Consider the following 20,204-nt stretch of genomic DNA (forward strand, 5'->3'; position numbering starts at 1 on the left):
CAAAGAGAAATCCACTCTGCTGCTATAGAAAACTGTTTCCAAGTGACAGGGGCAGTGATGTCACAGACAAGTTTGGCCCCTCTTGCGTGGGATTATGGAGCAAATGCATGTGAGCTACATGTTCACATCTGCTCATGATACATTCATGAAGTGGCGTGACACTGTTGTGTGACAGGAGCTGACATGTTTGGAGCTCCCCAGTAAGCCCACCACATCCTGTGACCTCATTTATCCCCCTGTTTGTGTCGTTCCTCGTCCTCCTCTACATATGGAGCGCGTTATAAAGTATGGATGAGTGCGCCTTGATGCTCTTCCTCTCTGTCTATCAGTACATGCTTCTATGACCACGCACTCTTACTAAAGCTCCTCCCTCAGTCATCACTAAGTGTGTCCCAGTGGTATCCCTGTGTTGTCTTCCGCAAGCCTCCGCAGCAAGAGGAGGCACATAAGCCGTGTGGTAGTCAGGATCCCTTTGGTGTTCCTGCATATGTGTCACTCTACCACCCCCACAGGATACGCAGCCCACCAGGGCTTATAGATGGGTGATGACTCATCACAGACCCATCCCCTCTTCATCGCTTTCAGAGCCTTCTTCTCAAGACCTTCTCTTTACTCCATTCACCCTTCTTTTCAATCATTTCTCTTAGGCTTTCAATGACTAAAATCCTCATTCTATTCTTCTATTCTAAGCGCACAAGCTTGGCAAACGGTTTATCACTGTAACAATTCATCGAGAATTGGTCTCAAATTTTATTTGTTTGTATTTATAATTTCTTATTGCTATTCTTTATAGGAATAAGAGGTAGATAGAATAAGACTTAATAAGTATTAATTTAACACACGTGTCAAACTATTCTGTATAAAATCTCTCGCACCTTTAGTTTATCACAGATACATTTGCTATTAAACACAACTAGTTGTTTTGTGGAGTATGTGAAGAAAAAAAGTTCTGTCAAAATATGTTGAATTATTATAGGAAAACATCATATATCTTTGTTCTCTGATTTCCTCTGACCGTCAAATGGTAAAATGTGAGATTCATATTTGGGAAAAGAGGCAAAATGAAACAGGAACTAAGCATGACGGACCTTGCCTCAAATGGCATCGATATTACGTCGCCCTCTTGTGAAATGAAAGTTGCACTACAACTAATTGAAAACGTCAGTGGAATGCGAGCTGAATTCGACGTGTTTACTTCAAATCAATAATATCGTGGCATAATAATCTATCAAAACACGGCAAAATTAAAACTCTATAGCAACAAACCCCTTGAGGTTTCTGAAAATGTTTAACGATTTCACGATAGTAGAATAAATAAAATGAAAAATATGATTTCAGTGTAGAAAGAAGTTGGACAGTTTGATGAGCTCTTTAAAGTCGCTGGTAAACGCGCTTTAATCACGTGGTACAGGTTTGTATCTTTTTTATGGGGACGTTTTTATATTTCGCCGTAAAACATCTGAGAGATTCCGTATGACGCTTTCAAAATATAAGCCAAACGATCGGTTTACGTGGCCAACGTTTTGACGTCCGACGATTGTTAAGAATGCCATTTCTTATGCAACCAGCTGATAAGATTTACATCTTAAAAGCATTTTATTTTCGACCATATATTTTTTTGCTGGCATACAAAGAGAAGGCGTTTAAATTGCTATTATGTTGAAAGTCCGCACCGGAAATAGTTTAATTGCCATATCTAGCTTGATGCGAGCTAGTTGACCGCTATTCCGTAAGAGTACTACTTGAGGATTCGAGTTAGAGAAGTAAAAAGGACTGTTTTGGCGTTGAGAAGGTAAGAGATGATCAAAGTTAATTTCACAAAGACGCCGTGGGAGAAGATAAAGTGTAATGTGTGACTATTTTACCCGGAACAACCGGTCAATGTGTTTCGTTTACCGTGCTTGCACCGTTAAGTGTGTCAATTCAGCATTTGCACAATATAGGAAATGCAACGTCAGTCAGTCGCCCACCGACTCCTCAGTTTTTTTTCAGTCGAAGTAATTCCGCTTTTGTGATACGTATTTTTGACGTTTTACTGCTTACGTTACTTTCTTTACTTTTGAACCGCTTATCTCCTTTGGAATTTGCTAATGTTTTAATCCGGTTATGAATTTGCCTTCCCTAAATAAAACCAGCATTTTTAATGTCCCCACTCTGACGTTATGCGGATTTTGCTTCTTAGGATGTTAACAACTTCGTGAATCTGTGACAGGTGGATAATTGAACCAAGACGCTTCCGATTCCGTTCCGATGCTCTGACTGGTTCTGATTAAAGAATCCTACGATATAATGGAAACGATTGTTTGGGTTTAGGATTTGAATTAAAGTTGGTTGAAGGCATACTGAAGTTGTATTTGGTCTGAGGCAAGTTTTGTGGACCTCTACAGATGCATATATGGAAGAGATTGTGAATCCAGCTGGAGTAGTTGTTTCCACTTTCTGGTTGTTTGCAAGAAATCTCATTTTTTAAGAGGCATAGCCCTGCAAAATCTGGCACAAAATCTAGTATTAGCGTCAGAGTGGTTGTGTAGTGAGAGTGACTTGTTTGTTTGCAGCCTGATCATCTATGATAAGAGCCAGAGGAAGCATGAGAATGTTGAAGAGGAGCTGCCTGTGAATGAATCCTGAAGAAACCCTCATGTGATTGTTTGCTTCAACTCCCTCACAAAGTATCCATTTTGTTCAAGTAGCCACAGACAGTGCTCTGAAAAGATTACATAATTTTTTTAAACAGACGTTTTTTGTTTTTGAGATGGGGGATATATTGAGTCTCTTGACATCACTTCATGTGGGACTGTTTCTCCTGGCTTTTATCCATTTGTCTCCAGTCTTGTCTTGGAGTCAAGCTCCACCTAATGCAAATACTTAGAACGTTTATATTTGTGTATAAATATTACTCTACTATATTATAGAAGTTTTAAAGTTTAAATGCATGTGTTCTCGCTGATTCATTCTACTGTCAAAACAATTTATATGACAGTGTGAGATGTGAGAAACATCACAACCATTTGTCTGATCTGTTTTATACCATTAAAGCATCTGTAAGGATGTTCTTTCCTGTCCGTTTAGCCACATACTTCTGCAAGGTTTTGTTGGTGTTAATGAATAAGAAATTTGTAAACCACTATTCAAATCAAAAGCCAAAACATAGTTATGCTGTAGACATAAACTATGAAGCTGTTGCAATCCTCTTCTAAAGTATTGTCAACAGTTCAAGTACTAGGGCTGAGTATTGACAGGTACTTTGCAATGCGATACGTATACGTTGCAATACTGTATGTTCAGCTATAAATTTACTAAAAAGAGTCATAATATCAAGGCAGTAACTAGATAATACAGTAAAATATTATGTGCATGAAAAAGAGTTTATTGTTATGGACACAGTCCATTTAGACTTTGAGTGAGTAAGTTACGCAGTCCAACAGTGGAATAAGTGGCTCCCTTAACCAACAAAATAACTTCTGTTCACGGTAAGAAAACGTGACTAGTATTGAACACTTGTCATAAATGCAGCAGCATATCAAAGTATTTATCCATTAAATAGCTATATAGATGACTCAAGATGTATATCACAAGTATTGTGATATTTCAGAAAAAAAAAAATCAATAGATCATGCAATCCATTGTCACAGTATTTGAGCGTCTTCATATTTTCTTACACCACTATTTAATACATGCAACAGTTAAACAAAGGTGGTCGGGTCGCATACCTACTCATGGAAAACATGGAAAGAGAGTCTCACTTAACTACAAAACAAGAGAAAAGGCTGGAAGTCCGCTCTTCTGTTCAGACTTCATTTTAATAAACCTCCAAATGATTGTCTTGCGTCATGTGTGGCCTTTCTTGACCTTCACATTAGAATATTACCCGCTGATGTTTCAGCCACAATGAGACAGGAAGTGTCTGAGAAGGACTACGACTGTTTTTTAAATAAACAGGCACATCACGAACCACTGTTGGTTATACTGTATATGCAACTTCCTTCAAGATAATGAACATCATTGTTGTTGTTTTTCTGCTTGTGCTATTTTGCTTCCATGAACATTGCAGACAATACGTGTCATTGTGAGATTTACAAGATTAGAGTTGACTTATTCCTCTTGGAATCTGAGGAACCCGAAATGCTTTTTCAGTTGCTTGTTTTCTGCACTTCTTTACTGGAAGGTCTGAGTCACTAGATTCACATAGAAAGTTGGTCTGAAAGCAGCAGTGTCTCCCATGATGGAAGAGTGAGTCATTTTCAGCATGTATTGTGTACATTCTTGAGCCGACCACCAAGGACATTACCTTATCCTGATGATAGCGCCATCTTTATTTACTCATAGCGCCTTAAGTCACCCATGACCATGAGTAATAGGTCTTTCAAAAGAACTTCTTAAATTAAACAATGGTGGTAAGTACTGAAATCTATTAGAAAAGTTATATAAACAGATGGACCTTGCAGAGTTCAGTTCAGTTGTACCAAGTATGTGGGTCTATCCACTTTTACTATATAGCAATCTAAAACATACCGGATCCATTTCTTCCTTTACAATCACATGAATACAGAAAAGTGGATTAATGTCAGTTACTCACAGGCAATTCTTCAAATATACTGCATGAATTATTATTTATTTTTTTATTAACATGAGTACACATTCCAGGTAATTCATTTGAACAGTGATATTTGTGTTGCAGGTTACCGCTTGTCACTGAGAAATGAGCAAATGTTTGGGCGTTTCAGCCAATGATGCTATTTGCTCACCCAGGTTTCTCAGCTTAAAGTGGTAGTGTGTAAAACCACAGGACTTCAAATGCTTCACTTGTTGATTGTTATCGAGTGAAGTCTCACTTCAGTCATAACACCCTCAGTTTCCTCTAATTTTGCCTGCTGTTGAACACTAAAAAAGACTGTACATTGTGGTTTTAGTGAGGAAAGAAATGGAATAGACACCAGCAAAACCTTGCTGTTCTCCACTCTACATACACAACTCTACAAATATTTTTTGCAATTACACGTATAATTATATATGCATATATATAATTCCTTATCAGTTCTTTATATTGTACACAATTGGTCAACCTCATGGATTGGAAGCTGTTGTTCGGATACTTGTCAACCCTACTAAGGAAATGAAAACAAGACGATGACCCTGTTCTAGTTCATTAGCATAAATGGTGTGCTCAGTTAAAACCACACATCTGACTGTGGACTTGATCTTTTCAGGCTTCGTCGGTTTAAGTTTTTTTTAAAAAAGTATTTTTTTCCCCTGAATGTTGCTATTGCTTTGTGTAAATACATTTCACAAAAAAACCCCAAAACATTTGAATATTATTGATCGCCTGTAAATACGATTAATACGGTGCATTAAATAAATGAACTTTCTGTCTTTTAGGTTATATTAACAATTTTTTTGTACTTACACATTTTTGATCTTTTCACCACAATTGCTGTATATAATTTGTCATAAGCTGTTTCCCATAGCCTCCAAAACTTTGAGCATATAACGTATGTTAATGCTCACTTTGATGGACTGATTCATTTATTTATATATAATTTATTCAAATCTGCATCTGGCTTGGAAAAATCAAAAGATACCATAATGTCCATATGATGCCAATTGACAATTTCTTGGTACCACACCGAGGTAAAATGCATGTACCTTTGTACTCTATAATAGTACTGACAAAACATAACATAAAGTCTGTTACAGTGGCATGTTCAACCAACCAGAGTGTGACATTAAACAACAGGAAGGTGTAATCCAAAAAGGAAGCAACATAATAACTGGTGTTGTTAATTGCTTTAAAACAATAATGCGTTCTCTCAAACTTGTTCCTCCATAGCCAGGAGAGACAAAAACAAGAGAAACCCCATTGTAGATGCTTTATTTGTTCCATTTATGTTGTGTCTCACGGTAGAAAGGGTATGCAAAACATTAAGAGCTACCTTTAGTCCAACATTTTCCTTGGCTAAAACCTGTTTTGGTGCGGGCCCTCGCCGTGTGTTTTCTGCTTCTTGCAACTGGGTTTGTGAGTGAGTTTCCCGGGGCAACAGAATGCACCATTGTGTGGCCAACACAGAGACCCTGTTATTGGCGGTTCTGTCAGTGGAGGGGGTGCTGAGGAGTGACTGGAAGAGGAGAAGGGGAAAGGGACTGAAATATAAACCTACGGGGACACGATTTGTCTCAAAGGTATCTTAACAGCAATTTAAATATTTAATAAAGGACTTTCTTTTTAAGGTGATGTTATGCGCAACAGCATGTGTGAACAGAATTTCACTTGTTATGGTGCTTTCACTTAGAAACTTGCCTCTCCGTGTTATACTCAACAATATTCAGGCCTTCATTGCTGTAATGGAATGATGTGCTTCATAATACAGGTCCCTATTAACTTTAATAATCCTTCTGTTACTCATAAAGTGTCAATCATATTGAAATTCTAAACTTATTTTAATGAAATTCTCCATTTATGTTGTTATTTTTAAGCATTATCCGATTAAGTAAATATGACCTATAAATGCTTCTCAATCCTCCTAGTGCTGAACCTATTAATATTTGGTGGAAAGTTAAAATTTTTTGAAACTGTAGCCTTTTGTTGGTCGCTCTGAAACAAATATAATACAGAAAAGTCACACTTTTTGTCAACGTTACTCTGTTCCTGCGACTTCTCAGGTGTGACTTTGGTGGTTTGTGGTATCTTCAAATGGGAAATAAAAAGTGTAAAGTCATAATAACAAACTGACAGGACCTAGTATTTTTGCTGTCATCAGTGCAATAAATGTCAAAATTCCCCCCTTTGCTTCCTTGTTTCTTAGTCGACTTGCTCAACGTCACTTTGTGAGCACTGAATACAACTTGTGGAGGAGCCTTTGTGCTATTAGCACTTCTGCCGAAATGCAACCAATAGTCCAGTGTGTATATGTTTTTATATGTGTGTATGTTTTCTATATGTACAGCAAACTCGATATCCCAGGAACCTTATTCAGCGCTTGATAACATTTTGCCAGGAATGAAAAGCAACCACAGAGCAATGAACCAAATACATTAAATAAATGGATTAAATTGTCAGAAAAAAAGGGGGAGGCTTGAACAGGAGATTTGCTACTACTACACTGAGTGTGCGCACCGAAAGCTGTGGGCTTACGCTGTAGCATTGTATCTGGATGTGACGTGCTTTTTGGAGTATCAATATTTTTGACAACCTTTAAAATAATAATAAAAATGTGATTTGTGTATGTAGGGTTAAGTTCCTTATCTCCATGTTTTGATGGCTTTTTTATTTACAAGACATCGCGCTCTTTTGAGGGGGATACACTACTTTGTGTGTTGCATCTTGCTGAAGACTTTTTTCTTCTGGCTTTCTTGGCAGCTTAAATTTCAATTTATTTTTCATCAGTTTACAATTATTAATCTTGATGTGGAGATCAATTTCTAACAACTAAAACTCAGAGGTGTTATTGTCCCCAAAAGGTTTGAGACGACAGTTTGAGACTAGCCTCACCGAAGTGCAGACGATGTGGGATGGAAATTCGGTTGGCATGGTTATTGTCTTCCTATTTCCGTTTTGAAAGTTAGTGTAGGTATTTCTGACGTCTTTAACTGCTCATGAGTCTAACAACTTGCAAACTAGTCTTTTCTAGTTCCTTAATTTGTAAATGGGAAGTACATGTGCAAGAATGATGACAAGATCTTGTCTGCCTCGCTTGAAGAAGTGTTCGGCAGGAAGTTAATAATCATACTCATTTCAACACAGTTTTTCTCCAGCCAGATGCTGAGGTTACCGCCCACTTGAGCCACTTGTTCGGCGACCACAGACAATGCTGATGCAAAGACCCAGATTCAACATTAGACTGTGACAATATTATCAAATGGTGGTGAACGCTGTTGTCAAGCTCATGGTGGATCATCTTACATTATTTTTATCAAACTCTGAAATCATTTGATTGAATGTGAATGTTGGATACGAAAATTCTTCATCTTAATCCATTTGTTTTCACCGCTTCTCAAGATTGTTGTCTGAGATAAGTCATAGTGGTTTGTGGTCTCGTTTGTCTTAAAAAAGAACCCGTAACATGCGTTTTGTTTGTGTCCTCGGCACTCAGAAATGACCACATGATAAGGTTTGAAGTCACACATGCTGGATGAGCTGAGGATTGTTTGCTCGTGGGCAAGGAAAGTCCCATGAGGGTAGTTAAGATTTCTGAGGGGGAGCAATTTTCTAAAACACCAACAGTGATGGATGTCTGGTGACTGCAATGCTGGATTACAGAACCAATTCCTATTCTATTTTATATAGCGAACAGCCTTCGCTATTGTTTAAAAAAACAGTTCCTATTCACCTCCTACTTCATCCACTCGATACAAAGTGACCTGATGAAAATCACATTATGAATCAAGTCCTATCCAAAAATGAGGAAACAACGTCTGAGGTTGAGGATTGTTGCATCATGTTGTAATTTCTTAGTCGATGGGAATGTTATTTTTTGTACTCTCCTTAGATTTTTTTCTGCCTTTAATTCGCACTCGCCCTCTTTTTATGTTGTGATTGGTTGTTTCATGTTGATTTGAATTTTCTAGTAGTATTTGTGACCTAGGATTTTCTACTAGGTGCTGTGTAAATAAAATTTTCATCTTATTCTTCTTTCTTAAACAGCTACTCAGTTCACAATAACAGCAAACCATCGCCTACCCATTTTACTTGTTTTCATGTGAGCATGCTGTTAAAAAGTCCAATATTATGAAATTGAAGTCGAAATATGTATTAGGTGCAGATGAAATGCAGAAGCGAATGAATTAATTTTCACAGCAGTACTTCAACAGATCAGGATAACTACCACCGACCAAAAACACACAAGATCCATTATGCACTGCAACAGTTGAAGATGTTTTTTGGTGTTAAAAGTGTATTCCTCATTAAACTTGTTAGAAATGTAAATATCTCATGGCATTGTTTGGTATGGAACACACAGTTTGAAGAACCTGCAAAGGTACTATTGGTGGGGATGGAACATGAAGATTAATGCTTACGATATAAACCACTATTCAGTTCAGTGCAAGGCAATTTCCACAAAATGAACTGTACCGTGGTTCTTGAGAGGGACAAAAATGACGTAATATGATGGCGAAACATATAATTCTAAAAAAAAATCTCATTTTAAATTAGATATATATATTTTCTAAGACAGGTTATTAACCTTTTTGATCTCGGGGCTCACTTTTCCCAGAACAACAAGTAATAGAACTGATTCATTACTCTTGATTTCATTTGTGATCAGTAACCATATTTAGTCTACTTACACGTAAACAAACCAAAACCTTGTGAAATGACATGAAACCATGTGATCATTGCAAAAGATATTTGTCATTGAAAAGTCATATTCATCAAATTTACCACTGAAAAAATACACTTGATGCAAACTGTTGAAAAAATTGGAATAAAATTCTGAAAAAATAAATATAATAAAATGTGAATGTCTAAATATCCTAAAATAAAAATAACATTCTGTTTAAACTCCAAAGAAGATATCAGTGTAAATGAAAGTATTGCCATAAAATAAATTTTCAAAACTGCTTCAACAGGTGCTGTCATGAACAGCTGTTACTGTTTCATGCGGCATCACTTTTTCTTTATCATTTTTTTCTTTTCAAGAACTCCTCCATAGTTGTTAAGTATCACAGATTTGCACCTGTCAAGTCAATTCAGTGACACACTACTGCCACCATACGTGGCTAATGTATTAAAACTGAGCGTCTCGCTGCCCTCACGGCCCAAAGGTGTAAAACAAAGAAACTTTTAGCGGCCCTCTAGGAGCCCAACTCGCAGCCCAACCATGGGCCCCGGCCTGGTTAAGAATCCCTGATCTAAGACTCTAAATATATATTTTATGAATGCATGAATATTTTGTTTTTAAGTAGGGAGCAGCTTGGGAAGAATGTTGGCAAATGAAATAAAAATCAGAATCAGAATCAGAATCAGAATCAAATTTATTGCCAAAAAAAAAAAAAAAGAAAAAAAGATAGAAGATATTCTGAAATAAAATGAAAGGAAATGGAAGTTTAAATAGATTATAGTCATAGGCTAAGCGTCACACTTAAAAAATAAAATAAATAAAATAAGTACATAAAAGTAAAAAAGGAGCTTGAAGCACTGGATATTCAAGCTTGTAATAAAATGTTAGCTGTTAATTAAAAGTAGGATTTGGGGACAGAGTGATCAATGGCTTCTTTCTGGTCATTAGAAACTTGTTTCATTGTTCATTGTCATTGTTTCTCTCTGACTTATCAGTTCAACAAGTGCAGTCAATGTGTTATCTGACTTCTGGTGTAGATGCTTGTGTAGAAGCGTTTTCATTGCGTGCAAATGTTGGTCTGTTATCACTGCCTTTTATTATTTTATTTTAAGTGGGCAAAATTGTTGTATTGTTCTAATATAATGATCTGCTCCACAGATTCTACAAACCATGATCTAGTCTGGTCCCTGACTTGATAGTCATGTCACAGTTGGAGTGCTGTGCTACCCTGTGGGACTGGCTGTCTCTTCTCCGCCTGGAACAGTACCATGAGGTGTTCAAGACTTCTGGTCTGACCACCTTAAAAGAATGCTCCAGCCTTACACAGAAGCAGCTCGAGTTCATGGGAATCACCCTGCCGGGCCACCAGAGACGGATTCTGTCCAGCTTAACCAAGACACAGTGTTACAGAGATGAACATCAAGGACAGACTGATCCCTGCAATCCTCAGATGGAGAGAGTGGAAAGCGATGGTAAAGATCTGACACCTAAACCTTTACCCCGGGAGAAAAGCAAGCCAGTCCCACGAGAAAGGCGTAAGTTGGGAATGAAAGAAGAGATGGACAAGATTGCAGAGACAATGGGTCATGAAGAAAAAGAAGCAGTCAACAGGATTCCTGATGAGAAACCTGTGCCTAAGGAGAGGACGAGGTTTCCCGCTAATGCTTCGTCAGATTCTACCACCAGCTCTGCTGTTTCTCGGGCCTGTGACTCCCTGCCGCCAGTCCCACCGAGAAGCACTGCCAATTGTCCTCCACAGCCCTTCACCACTGCGCATGGCCCGGCGCAGACACCTGTGTCACCCAGACATGTGGGTTCAGGCCCAGCGGTTGAAAGCAGATGCGTGCCACACACAACAAGTCAACCACAAGCACCACAGCAGTGCATCCTCCCCGCCACTGAGCCCAGACCTCAGACCCTGTCCATTCACCCACCTGAGCACTTGTTTATTGTTGAAGGAGGGAAGAAAAAATCACCCACTACCCCTCCTGTATTTCTATGCCAGAGGGATGAGAGAAACGCTCCACCTCTTCCTCCTAAAACTGGGCCCACCAGCCCCCCGCCGGTCCCACAAAGGGTTTCCAGAACTCACAGGTGAGGATATGTTAGTTTAAAGCATTTCTCTTTCTTCCAGGTTAAAAGAAATAATGGCATTTATAATGGATGTCCGAAATAACATCCTTAACCTAACCAATAACGTTGTAATCGTATTTCTCCATTTACTTCCTGTTTTAACATGTAGCTTGTTGACTCATACTTAAGTACATTTGTGAAAGCCTTTGCAAAAGTACCATTCTCCTCCAGTTGTCAATGTCTGCCTACACCAGATTCTTCTCACTGGTATGAACATAATTTATTGGAAATTTAATGTGTTGTTTTTGTGTTTATTGTATGCTTGCGAACAGGAAACCATGTGACACCTGTTAGGACGCGTTTAGTGTCCGACACTGACATCTGCTGTTGAAATTGTAGAATACACTTCCTTAAAGTGAAAAAAAAAAAAAAAAGAGTAAACCTCCTTTTTTAGTTTTACTCATCCAAGAAACTGAACATGATTAGAGATTGAAGAAGGTGTTCTGAATGATTGACATGTGCCCCATTGTTTATGTCAAACAATCTTTGCTGAGTAGCAATAGAGGAAGTGGGAAATGGCCTCCGTAAGATAGTTGAAGTGAGTGTAAAACCTAAATGAAGACAGATATGTGGGCGTTTTCCTGTTTTTCCACAATGTCAGGGCTCACTTGTGTACGCTCCCGCAGTCATTGTTGTGTTCACTCGACTCCGCCCACTTCTCTCACTGGTTATTTCCTCTTACTCTTCTGTCCCCCGGTACAGTCAGCTTCTATTTTGGCATTATTAAATCACCATGACAGAGAGTCTGGACTGACATGTCACAAAAGGTAAAATAAGATCAATTTTTATCGCTTTCTGTCTGATTGCGCAAGTCTCTTTTTGTTGTGTTGTTTGCCTGAGAATTTTTACTTAACAACACCGTCAGTAGTCACTCAGCTCCCGTCACTATAGCAGATGTCGGTTCAAGACAGACGCGTTCTTGTCATTTTGATGTCAAGACAAGTCAGATATGCTGGTTGTAAAAGGAGCTGCTCATTGTTGAGTGTTTGGAAAGGGACAACATTCCATCATTCTTTACCTAATAGTCTTCTCCAACCTGACCGTACTTTGACGCTCATGCTTTCGATGAACTTGTGTGCTCAACTGATTACTGCAAGATGGGATGGCAAAAGGTTTGGCCAACTTTTTCTTTGTTTTAGTCAGCATTTGGAACTTAAGGTAAGCGCACACACACACACACACACACGTTGATACAGAATGCTATTAAGAAAAATGAGGAACTCCAGGTAACAGTAGTTTCCCTTTATTTCAGGTGCATTGTACAGGATATTAAAGACTGAAAGAGTGAAACAAATGTAGTCATTTAAGGAGCATTTTACTGTGTGGACAGAAATTAAACTACACACCGATTACTGTTGATCACACTGTTTTATGAATGCATTGTGATGAGTTTGCAAGCAAACAGTGAATGAAGCAGGGGTTAAATTCTTTTACGTGAAATGCTGAATATGCATTATTGCAGTGATTTGTTGGGTTCATGGTGAACTTCCACTGATCAGTTGAGATCCCGTGGAGTGGTGATGGTCTTATGAGGATTCACGGAACAGTGTGTTCGTCTTCACAGCCCACTAGATGGCACTGTCAAATCCCAGGCTCATCACTGCTGTGGACTAGTGATGAAGCTGTTTACCATTGAATATAATAACCTTCATCATTTGAATGGTGGTGCTTGTTTGACGTTGTTTCTCGTCATACTTTATTTTTGTCTTGGAGTGGACTTTCCTCTTTTACGCAAGAATGCACCGTAGGCCTTCAATGATTCCTTGCTTCCCCTTTTTTAAATGAGCAATGTCTTTATTTATCATGAATGATGACATGAATGACAAAAAACGACAAAAAATGATTTCAAGCCTTGCATCCTGTTTTTGACATTATTAATCATGAAACGAAAACCTAAACTAAACGGGTTTGCTCCCTGATGAATCTATCACAAAATGACTCACTTTGACTGACCACAGTTTAAAGGAAGCCTTTTATTTATTTTTTTAAAGCAACTTAATTTTGATTATGCGTTAGGGATTAGCAGTCACATTTACTTTGGAGATTATTTATTTTGTTGGGGTGTTCATTGACATCATTATAGGTACATGTGGACTGCTGGAAATGCTGTCTAACTTTCAATGCAGTTTTGGAAGCTATGTCTCCAATTTTGAAAAACCTGAGCAAGAAGGTCATTTGACACTGTTAAACAGGCTGGATTCTTCCCTTTAACAACACAGAGACTTAGTTAGCTGAGAGATAGAGTAACATTCCTCACAAAGGATGGTGCTTTTATGAGATGAGTTGCTCAGTGAAACCAGTTAGTAGCTGGGACTTTTGTTTAGCTGAATTAGCAATGACGTGAGACTTACTGTCAAATGACTTAACACTTGGCCCAGATTTCGTGACTGGCTGTATGAATGTCGATGGCTGCAGTTCTGAGATGCTTTTGTCAAAATATAAAACACATTTCAACTGAATTTTCCTCAAATGTTCACCATGGAACAAGGAACTGCTGAATACATTTTGGTGGTGTTCCGAATCACCACATGGATCCATAAGTCACTTGAACGTCAGTCACTCTCCCAAGTGCCAAATGAGCTGTTTTTGCTCTCCTGGGCTGTTTTGGACAAGTGAGTGCTACTGCCACCTGCTGTTCTGTTGAGCTGATTTCTATCAACAGGATTTGTATCAAAATGGAGAAGATATCAAATTAATTTTGATTAAGTAAAAGAGAAAAGGATGAGTCTATAAAATAGAAAAGGCTATCTAATCTAATAAATAATGTCACTTAGTTTTGCAGCATTATATGTGCGCATATCCTTGCAATATTTAGTAGGATCTGACATAAACAAATATACTAAGAATCCCTCAAGTGGACAACATGTGCATGACACAATTAAGTCCCTACAGAAACTTTCACAAGCAAGAGGATCTTTCACAATTTTAGAAGGTAAAATAAACTTGCACAAACTTGTTGCCTCCCAGTTTACTGAAGCCTGTACTATTTGCATAATTAGGTTAGCTTTCTCCCACGGTACATTGCTATAAGGCAGCAACTGAAGGTGTTTAATATAATTTAATGTAATCTAACGAAAAAACACATTTGTTAATATGAAAATGACAGTGAGCCCAGTCATCTGACAGAGACTCTGGTTTATTTATTTTTGTTTCAAGTATATGATTTGATTCAAAGGCAATAAACAGGATCCATTCTTATTATTCTTATGTTCTATAGATTTAATGATGCAATTGTTCGTTCAGCAGGGAAGAATGTGGGGATCCTGTTTACGGGGAGTTGGTACCTATAGGCATTGAAGCGTCCGGCAGGTTCAGACTTGCTTCTAGAAGCAACAGAAAAGAATCAGGGGAAGAGCAGGGTGACATGACTTTCTGGGTTGTGTCTTGGATAGCATTCGTCCCATTGACTGTTGTCTATCCTTCCCTCCCTCTAAGTAGACATGTTGTAGGTGGAACGTTTGGAGAATGAATTTGGAGCCAGATTTTTCACCTGTCAGCAGAAGGAACAGATCTGATTTTGTTGATGAGCCCATCGGTCTCCACCAATTTTAAGTTTGCAACTTTTTTTCCGCAGTCCTACCATCACAAAAACTCCAGCCACGATGTCGAAGGACCAGGTGCTGCAGGTCTCGCCCGTCAAGACGGCACAAAATCAGGAAAATCACACTGAGACCAAACCAGAGCTGCCTGAGTGCTTCGTCTCCCAGTCGCTTCCTGACAGTAAGTAGTCATGTATCATGAGCTCCCTTTTCACTATCGTCTCCATTTAGTGTTACAAATTCATGTCTTTTATATTTCCAGAATATTAGAATATTGGATATGCATCGAAAAAAGTTACTGGTGGTTAAAAATTGTCTTGCTGTGCTGCTTTTCAATTGATAAAATAAAGGCAGTCTCTATCTGGTTCATGACCTAAAGAACATCATGATAGTGAGAGCGGAGTTGCAGTCTTTGAATCACTGGGCTTTACGTAAGCATATTGCTAATCTGATTATCAGATCCTATGTGTTACTGAAGGATGTTGTCAGGTTCAACTGGAAAAACATGTTTTATAAATTGCCGCACCGGCGTTATCAACGCATTGCTATATATTATCAGCCGCCTGGATCACAACGCAACAGAAAGTAAGATCGGGACACTGATATTTCTTCTCAAGGTGCATGAGATCGTTTGATTCAAAACAGGATGTAATAAACTGCCTGAGGAAACTGTTGACCTGGAAAAGGGGTGAAGCAATTATGTGCCATGAGAAAGTAATTTATTGCTCTGCATAATAAGAGAAATAACGTTGGGAAAAGTAGAATTCCAGTTTTACAGCTAGGAGTTAACAGATTAAATCGTATGAAGTTGCGACAGGTTAAGAAGCTTCTGGCTATTGATGTTCTCTGGTTTCAGGGCCGGGTTCAGCGGATGACAGTTCAGATGATTATGAAGACGCTCCCGTAGCTCCCACTGATGCTCACCAAGGGAACACACATGGAGGAGTGAGAGCTTTTGAAAATAGCTTTTCTTTTGTGTTGTCCTGTTGGATGCGAGCAGCTGCTGTCTGTTCTTATAGGGAATGTCACTGCCAGTGCCTGGAAATAAACATGGAAGGTTTAATTCGTGGAGTAGCGATGACGGACTTCTGGGAGAAGGAGAAGACGAGTGAGTTGCAAAGATGATTTTTGACTGTATATACATATACACATAAAAATCTGCCAAAATGTGTAACATTTTCAATAGGTGTTTGGCAAGAGAAAAAAGGTATTATCATATAAATTATTTTGTTTTTTGTTAGTGTTTCTAAGTAGTAAAAGACTAGTGATAGGTTAATGAGGCTTCATAAAACAGTGTCCTCATTTTCAGCACTCAATAGTTGGTGCTCTTGGTTTAAAAATACAGTGGTACCTCGGTTCTCGATCAGAATCAGTTCCAGACGGCCGTTCGAGAAGCGATTTGTTCGAAATCTGAATCGATTTTTCCCATTACAATGAATGGAAAAACAAATAATGCGTTCCGAGCCTTAAACTAGGCTTTTGTAGGAGTGAATGTAGAGTGCCTGCTGCAGGTGCGCTGTTCCTCTATGTGTGTGGCCGCTGCATGTGGGAGGGGTTGCCGAGTGAGTGACGTCTCTCCAGAAGTGAAGAGGTGCCCGGTGCGTGTCCAGCTCTGAATGTGCGCTTCTGTGCAGTTTGGCTGTGACAAAGTCATAAACCAAGTAACGCTCTGTCCCAGACTCGCCTCATCCCTGTCCCAGCTCCAGCCAGGACATCAAACCCTGGAGTGAGCGCTCCAGCCTCGGAGGTGTGGAGAGTGCGCACCTCCCCTGTGACACTCTACCATGGTCCAGTGTGGAGACAGGAAAGGTTTTACACCTCAATATGAAGAAAAAACAGCCAGTAAATGTAGCTAACGGGACACGTCTGCATACAGATTCTGTGTTATACACAATAACAAAGCGCGTGGTGGGTCAGCTGATCGGTCCGCGCACGTTATGTTTTTTCCGGCCTTTTTCGGGGGCCTTCGAGTTCTGGATTTTCGATCGAAATCCGAAGCAAAAAAAATCTCGAAATTTTTGTTCGAACTCCGATTTGTTCGAATTCCGGGAAGTACCACCGAGGTACCACTGTACTGTGAAGTTTCATTTAAATATTTGACATTGAGTGGCCACAAAAAATTAGGACACTGGTTCATGAAGCCTCATCAACTGTTCACTACATAATCTATATAGGTATAAACAGATTGCGTTTCACCTTCCTGGCTAAATGAATGACGTTTGTGTTGGTGTTTTGCTGTGCAGTCGAACTTCATGGAAAGGCAGCATCTACCTGCCAGCCACCTCTTCTTTGACTGACCGTGAAAACTCAACTGCTGTTATCAAGACTGGATGGCTGGACAAGAATCCACCACAGGGGTATGAAATTCATTACACTCACACCACCTTCATACATAGTGAAGTCTTCTAAGTATCCCGGCTTTATGTTGAAAGAGTTACATGCATATACTTCAACGCTTGACAAAATACTTGACGTTATAGTGTTTAAACAGCCATGAGAAACAGATCTGAAACGTAGATAGTGATGATTTATTACGCCATTGACAGTTTGCCACTCACAGTATCATGTAAGAATGAGAAAAAATATGTCCGCACACACAAATCATTTGATTTATTTCACTGTTTTAGACATGTAATCTGATTTGTATTATACTGCTTATACTCATTTTATGATTAGTATAATAAATCTCTTGTGACTCAGGGCCCTTTACTACCAGAGGCGATGGGTGAAGCTTGATGTTGACTACCTGAGATACTATGATGGTGAAAAGGTAACAAAGCACAGGAATTCAAAATGTCACTTTGATTTTCACAGCCCTGATGTTATGTTGTCTTGGTAGGAAGTTTATTCCAAGGGGATCATCTGTGTACCATCCATTACTAATGTCTCCAGTGTGGGGGAACTGAAGTTTGATGTTGTCACCAGCAACAGGACGTTCACTTTCAGGGCTGATAACGAAGGTCTGTTCCGTTCTCAGAAATTGTTATCTGTAATATATATGACTAAAAATGTTTTCTTCCTCTTTGTTATTCCCTGCTCAGCTGACAGAAACGATTGGGTGACGTTACTTTCTGACTGCACCAGGGGGCAGCACACTCGCAGCACCATGAACCCTGGTTCACCCATGAGCGCAGAACGCCAAGGATATTTGGAGCTTAAAGGCTTACGCTCCAAACTTTACACTGTTGTTGCTGCTGATAAGGTGTTCCTCTACAAAAACATAGAGGTAAGATCTGTAAAGGGTTTTCATACACTGTTCATAACACAGTGTGTCAGAAGTTACTGACTCTTATTTTCCTCCTGTTATGATCATTATTAAAAGTGTTGCAGCCTTGTTGTTTGTATTTAAAAAATATTGAGTTATGAAACTTTCTTTTCAGGACTATCGTATTGGAGTTGGTATCACTTCTATTGAAATGAATGTCGGGAATGTCAAAGAAACAGATCGACGCAGCTTCGACCTCACAACGCCTTACCGGATCTTCAGGTAATGTTTCTGCGTTGATATGCAGCAAGCAATGTGTGTGTGAGTGTTTAAGATGTTCTTCAAGATTATAAACCACAGTCAGTGGATTTTCTTTCACCTCCTCTGACGGGAGGGATGGTATATTGGTTCTTCTTTGGGTAAAACTGTCAAGTGTTGAGAATGTACGTTTCAATGTCATTGTAAATATAAAGCTCAGACTCATTTTTTTTTTTTTTTCATCGCTAATATTTCATGTTTTTGAAGATAAAAGTGTAATCTATTTTCTGATTGAAGCCGGCCGTAAAGGCGCTTTCTTTTAGTGACATCACAGAGGGTTGATGACATCACTGTAACCAAAGTCTCGGGCTGGCAAGATCATATTTTCTTGCGTTTATGTAGACCGATTCGATTAAAATGGAATTTATCAGGCTGTAACTCGTCATAGATTAAACTAGACCGCCTTTATGGAAACTAATGTAAAAAGTCACGTCCCTTGTTAAGTGAAAGGAATTTCTAAACTGAATTGTGTGCTTGCCAGCTTAGCTTATCGACAACAGGGATTTCTGTCTGAGGAGGGGGAAATGTGTGCAGGTCTGTGTCAATGTCTTGACACCGGTGGGTGTCAAGATTGTAGCACTGTTCTGTACACAGAAGTTATGAAGGTTGTACAATGGCTGGGTGTTTATTTATGTGTTTCAAATGATAAATTAATCAATAATGACATTGAAGGATACTCAGAGATTTACATTTCATTTAAGCTGTCTGGTGAATAATATATTATTTTAGTGTTGCTCCCACCTCTCAACTCATTTCCTGTGATCCTATGCGTGTCGCTCTCTGTTTTTTGTGTTCATTTTTACAATACTTGTTACTTGAGTCAATCTTTCTTGCGCATTGGAAGAATTGTTATATATCTTGAGGACTCACACTGTTCATCTATCCTCAGGAGTATCAGCTGGACGTCTTTTGAGAATGTGAAAAGAGCTTTGTGTGAGTGACGGTGTGTGCACATGTGCATGTGTGGTAACTTGTGTGGTCCTCCCGGCCCGCAGCCTGCTGTGTGAGGCGTCCACTTGTGAGGACAAGAGTGTTGTGTATTTGTGTTTGAGTCCAGACTGAGTTTGTGTAACTGTGTGCATGTATATTTATACACTGTTGTTAGTCTTCATGTAATAATAGTTTTGTGTTTATGTTCAAAACAAAATAAGAGCTGATTGATAAATACGTTGTTTATTAGTTTTGCTTATTATGGACAGAGTTGGGAGTTTTAGAGATTATTCATGAGTCAAGGCTGAAACAGGATACTTCATTCACATATGTGTCCAAATCCTCAAGTGAACTGGTTGTCTATTTACTTATAAAAATATTTTGTCTGTGTTGAGTGGCTTGTTTAAACATTCAGATCTAAGTGAGCATGAACTGTGCATGCCTTCAGAAAAAGAGTCCATGAGGTGAGGCTTTATTGACCTTTTCTGTTGAGTAACACTTGTAACTTTCTTTTTGCTTTATCTGCAGTTTCGTCGCAGAGTCAGAGCAGCTGAAAGAGCTGTGGGTGGAAGCAATGAGAGCAGCAATTGGCGAAGCTTTGTCCAACAGTGAGGTTGTTAAACGGATTTGGGAAGAACCAAGCAACAGCTTCTGCGCTGACTGTGGTTCTCCCAAGCCCGAATGGGCTGCCATCAACTTGTGTGTGGTGGTGTGCAAGCGATGTGCAGGTTAGAACTGAAGGATGCCATGAATTTTCTCATCTAAATAATGTTGACAATGTAGCATAGTTATTCAATTTGATAA

General features: G+C 39.0%; 1 protein-coding gene across 3 annotated transcripts in view; it reads left to right on the plus strand.

The window, feature by feature from the left end:
* Nucleotides 1–1,706: 1,706 nt before the first annotated feature.
* Nucleotides 1,707–20,204, plus strand: part of LOC128764302 (arf-GAP with Rho-GAP domain, ANK repeat and PH domain-containing protein 1-like) — a 44,226-nt gene continuing 25,728 nt past the window's right edge. For 2 of the 3 annotated variants that reach the window (XM_053873993.1, XM_053873994.1), the window contains exons 1-11: nt 1,707–1,792; nt 10,434–11,369; nt 14,983–15,128; nt 15,804–15,892; nt 15,967–16,055; nt 17,191–17,304; nt 17,648–17,717; nt 17,787–17,907; nt 17,989–18,173; nt 18,328–18,434; nt 19,929–20,128. In XM_053873993.1, coding sequence (XP_053729968.1) covers nt 10,477–11,369; nt 14,983–15,128; nt 15,804–15,892; nt 15,967–16,055; nt 17,191–17,304; nt 17,648–17,717; nt 17,787–17,907; nt 17,989–18,173; nt 18,328–18,434; nt 19,929–20,128 — 2,014 coding nt within the window. In that variant the 5' untranslated portion in view covers nt 1,707–1,792; nt 10,434–10,476. Of the gene's footprint in view, nt 1,793–10,433; nt 11,370–11,455; nt 12,176–14,982; nt 15,129–15,803; nt 15,893–15,966; nt 16,056–17,190; nt 17,305–17,647; nt 17,718–17,786; nt 17,908–17,988; nt 18,174–18,327; nt 18,435–19,928; nt 20,129–20,204 lie in introns of those variants that run through there. The other variant, XM_053873995.1, reaches the window with a different exon arrangement.

The sequence above is a fragment of the Synchiropus splendidus genome, chromosome 8, assembly GCF_027744825.2.
Source record: "Synchiropus splendidus isolate RoL2022-P1 chromosome 8, RoL_Sspl_1.0, whole genome shotgun sequence".
NCBI lineage: Eukaryota > Metazoa > Chordata > Actinopteri > Syngnathiformes > Callionymidae > Synchiropus > Synchiropus splendidus.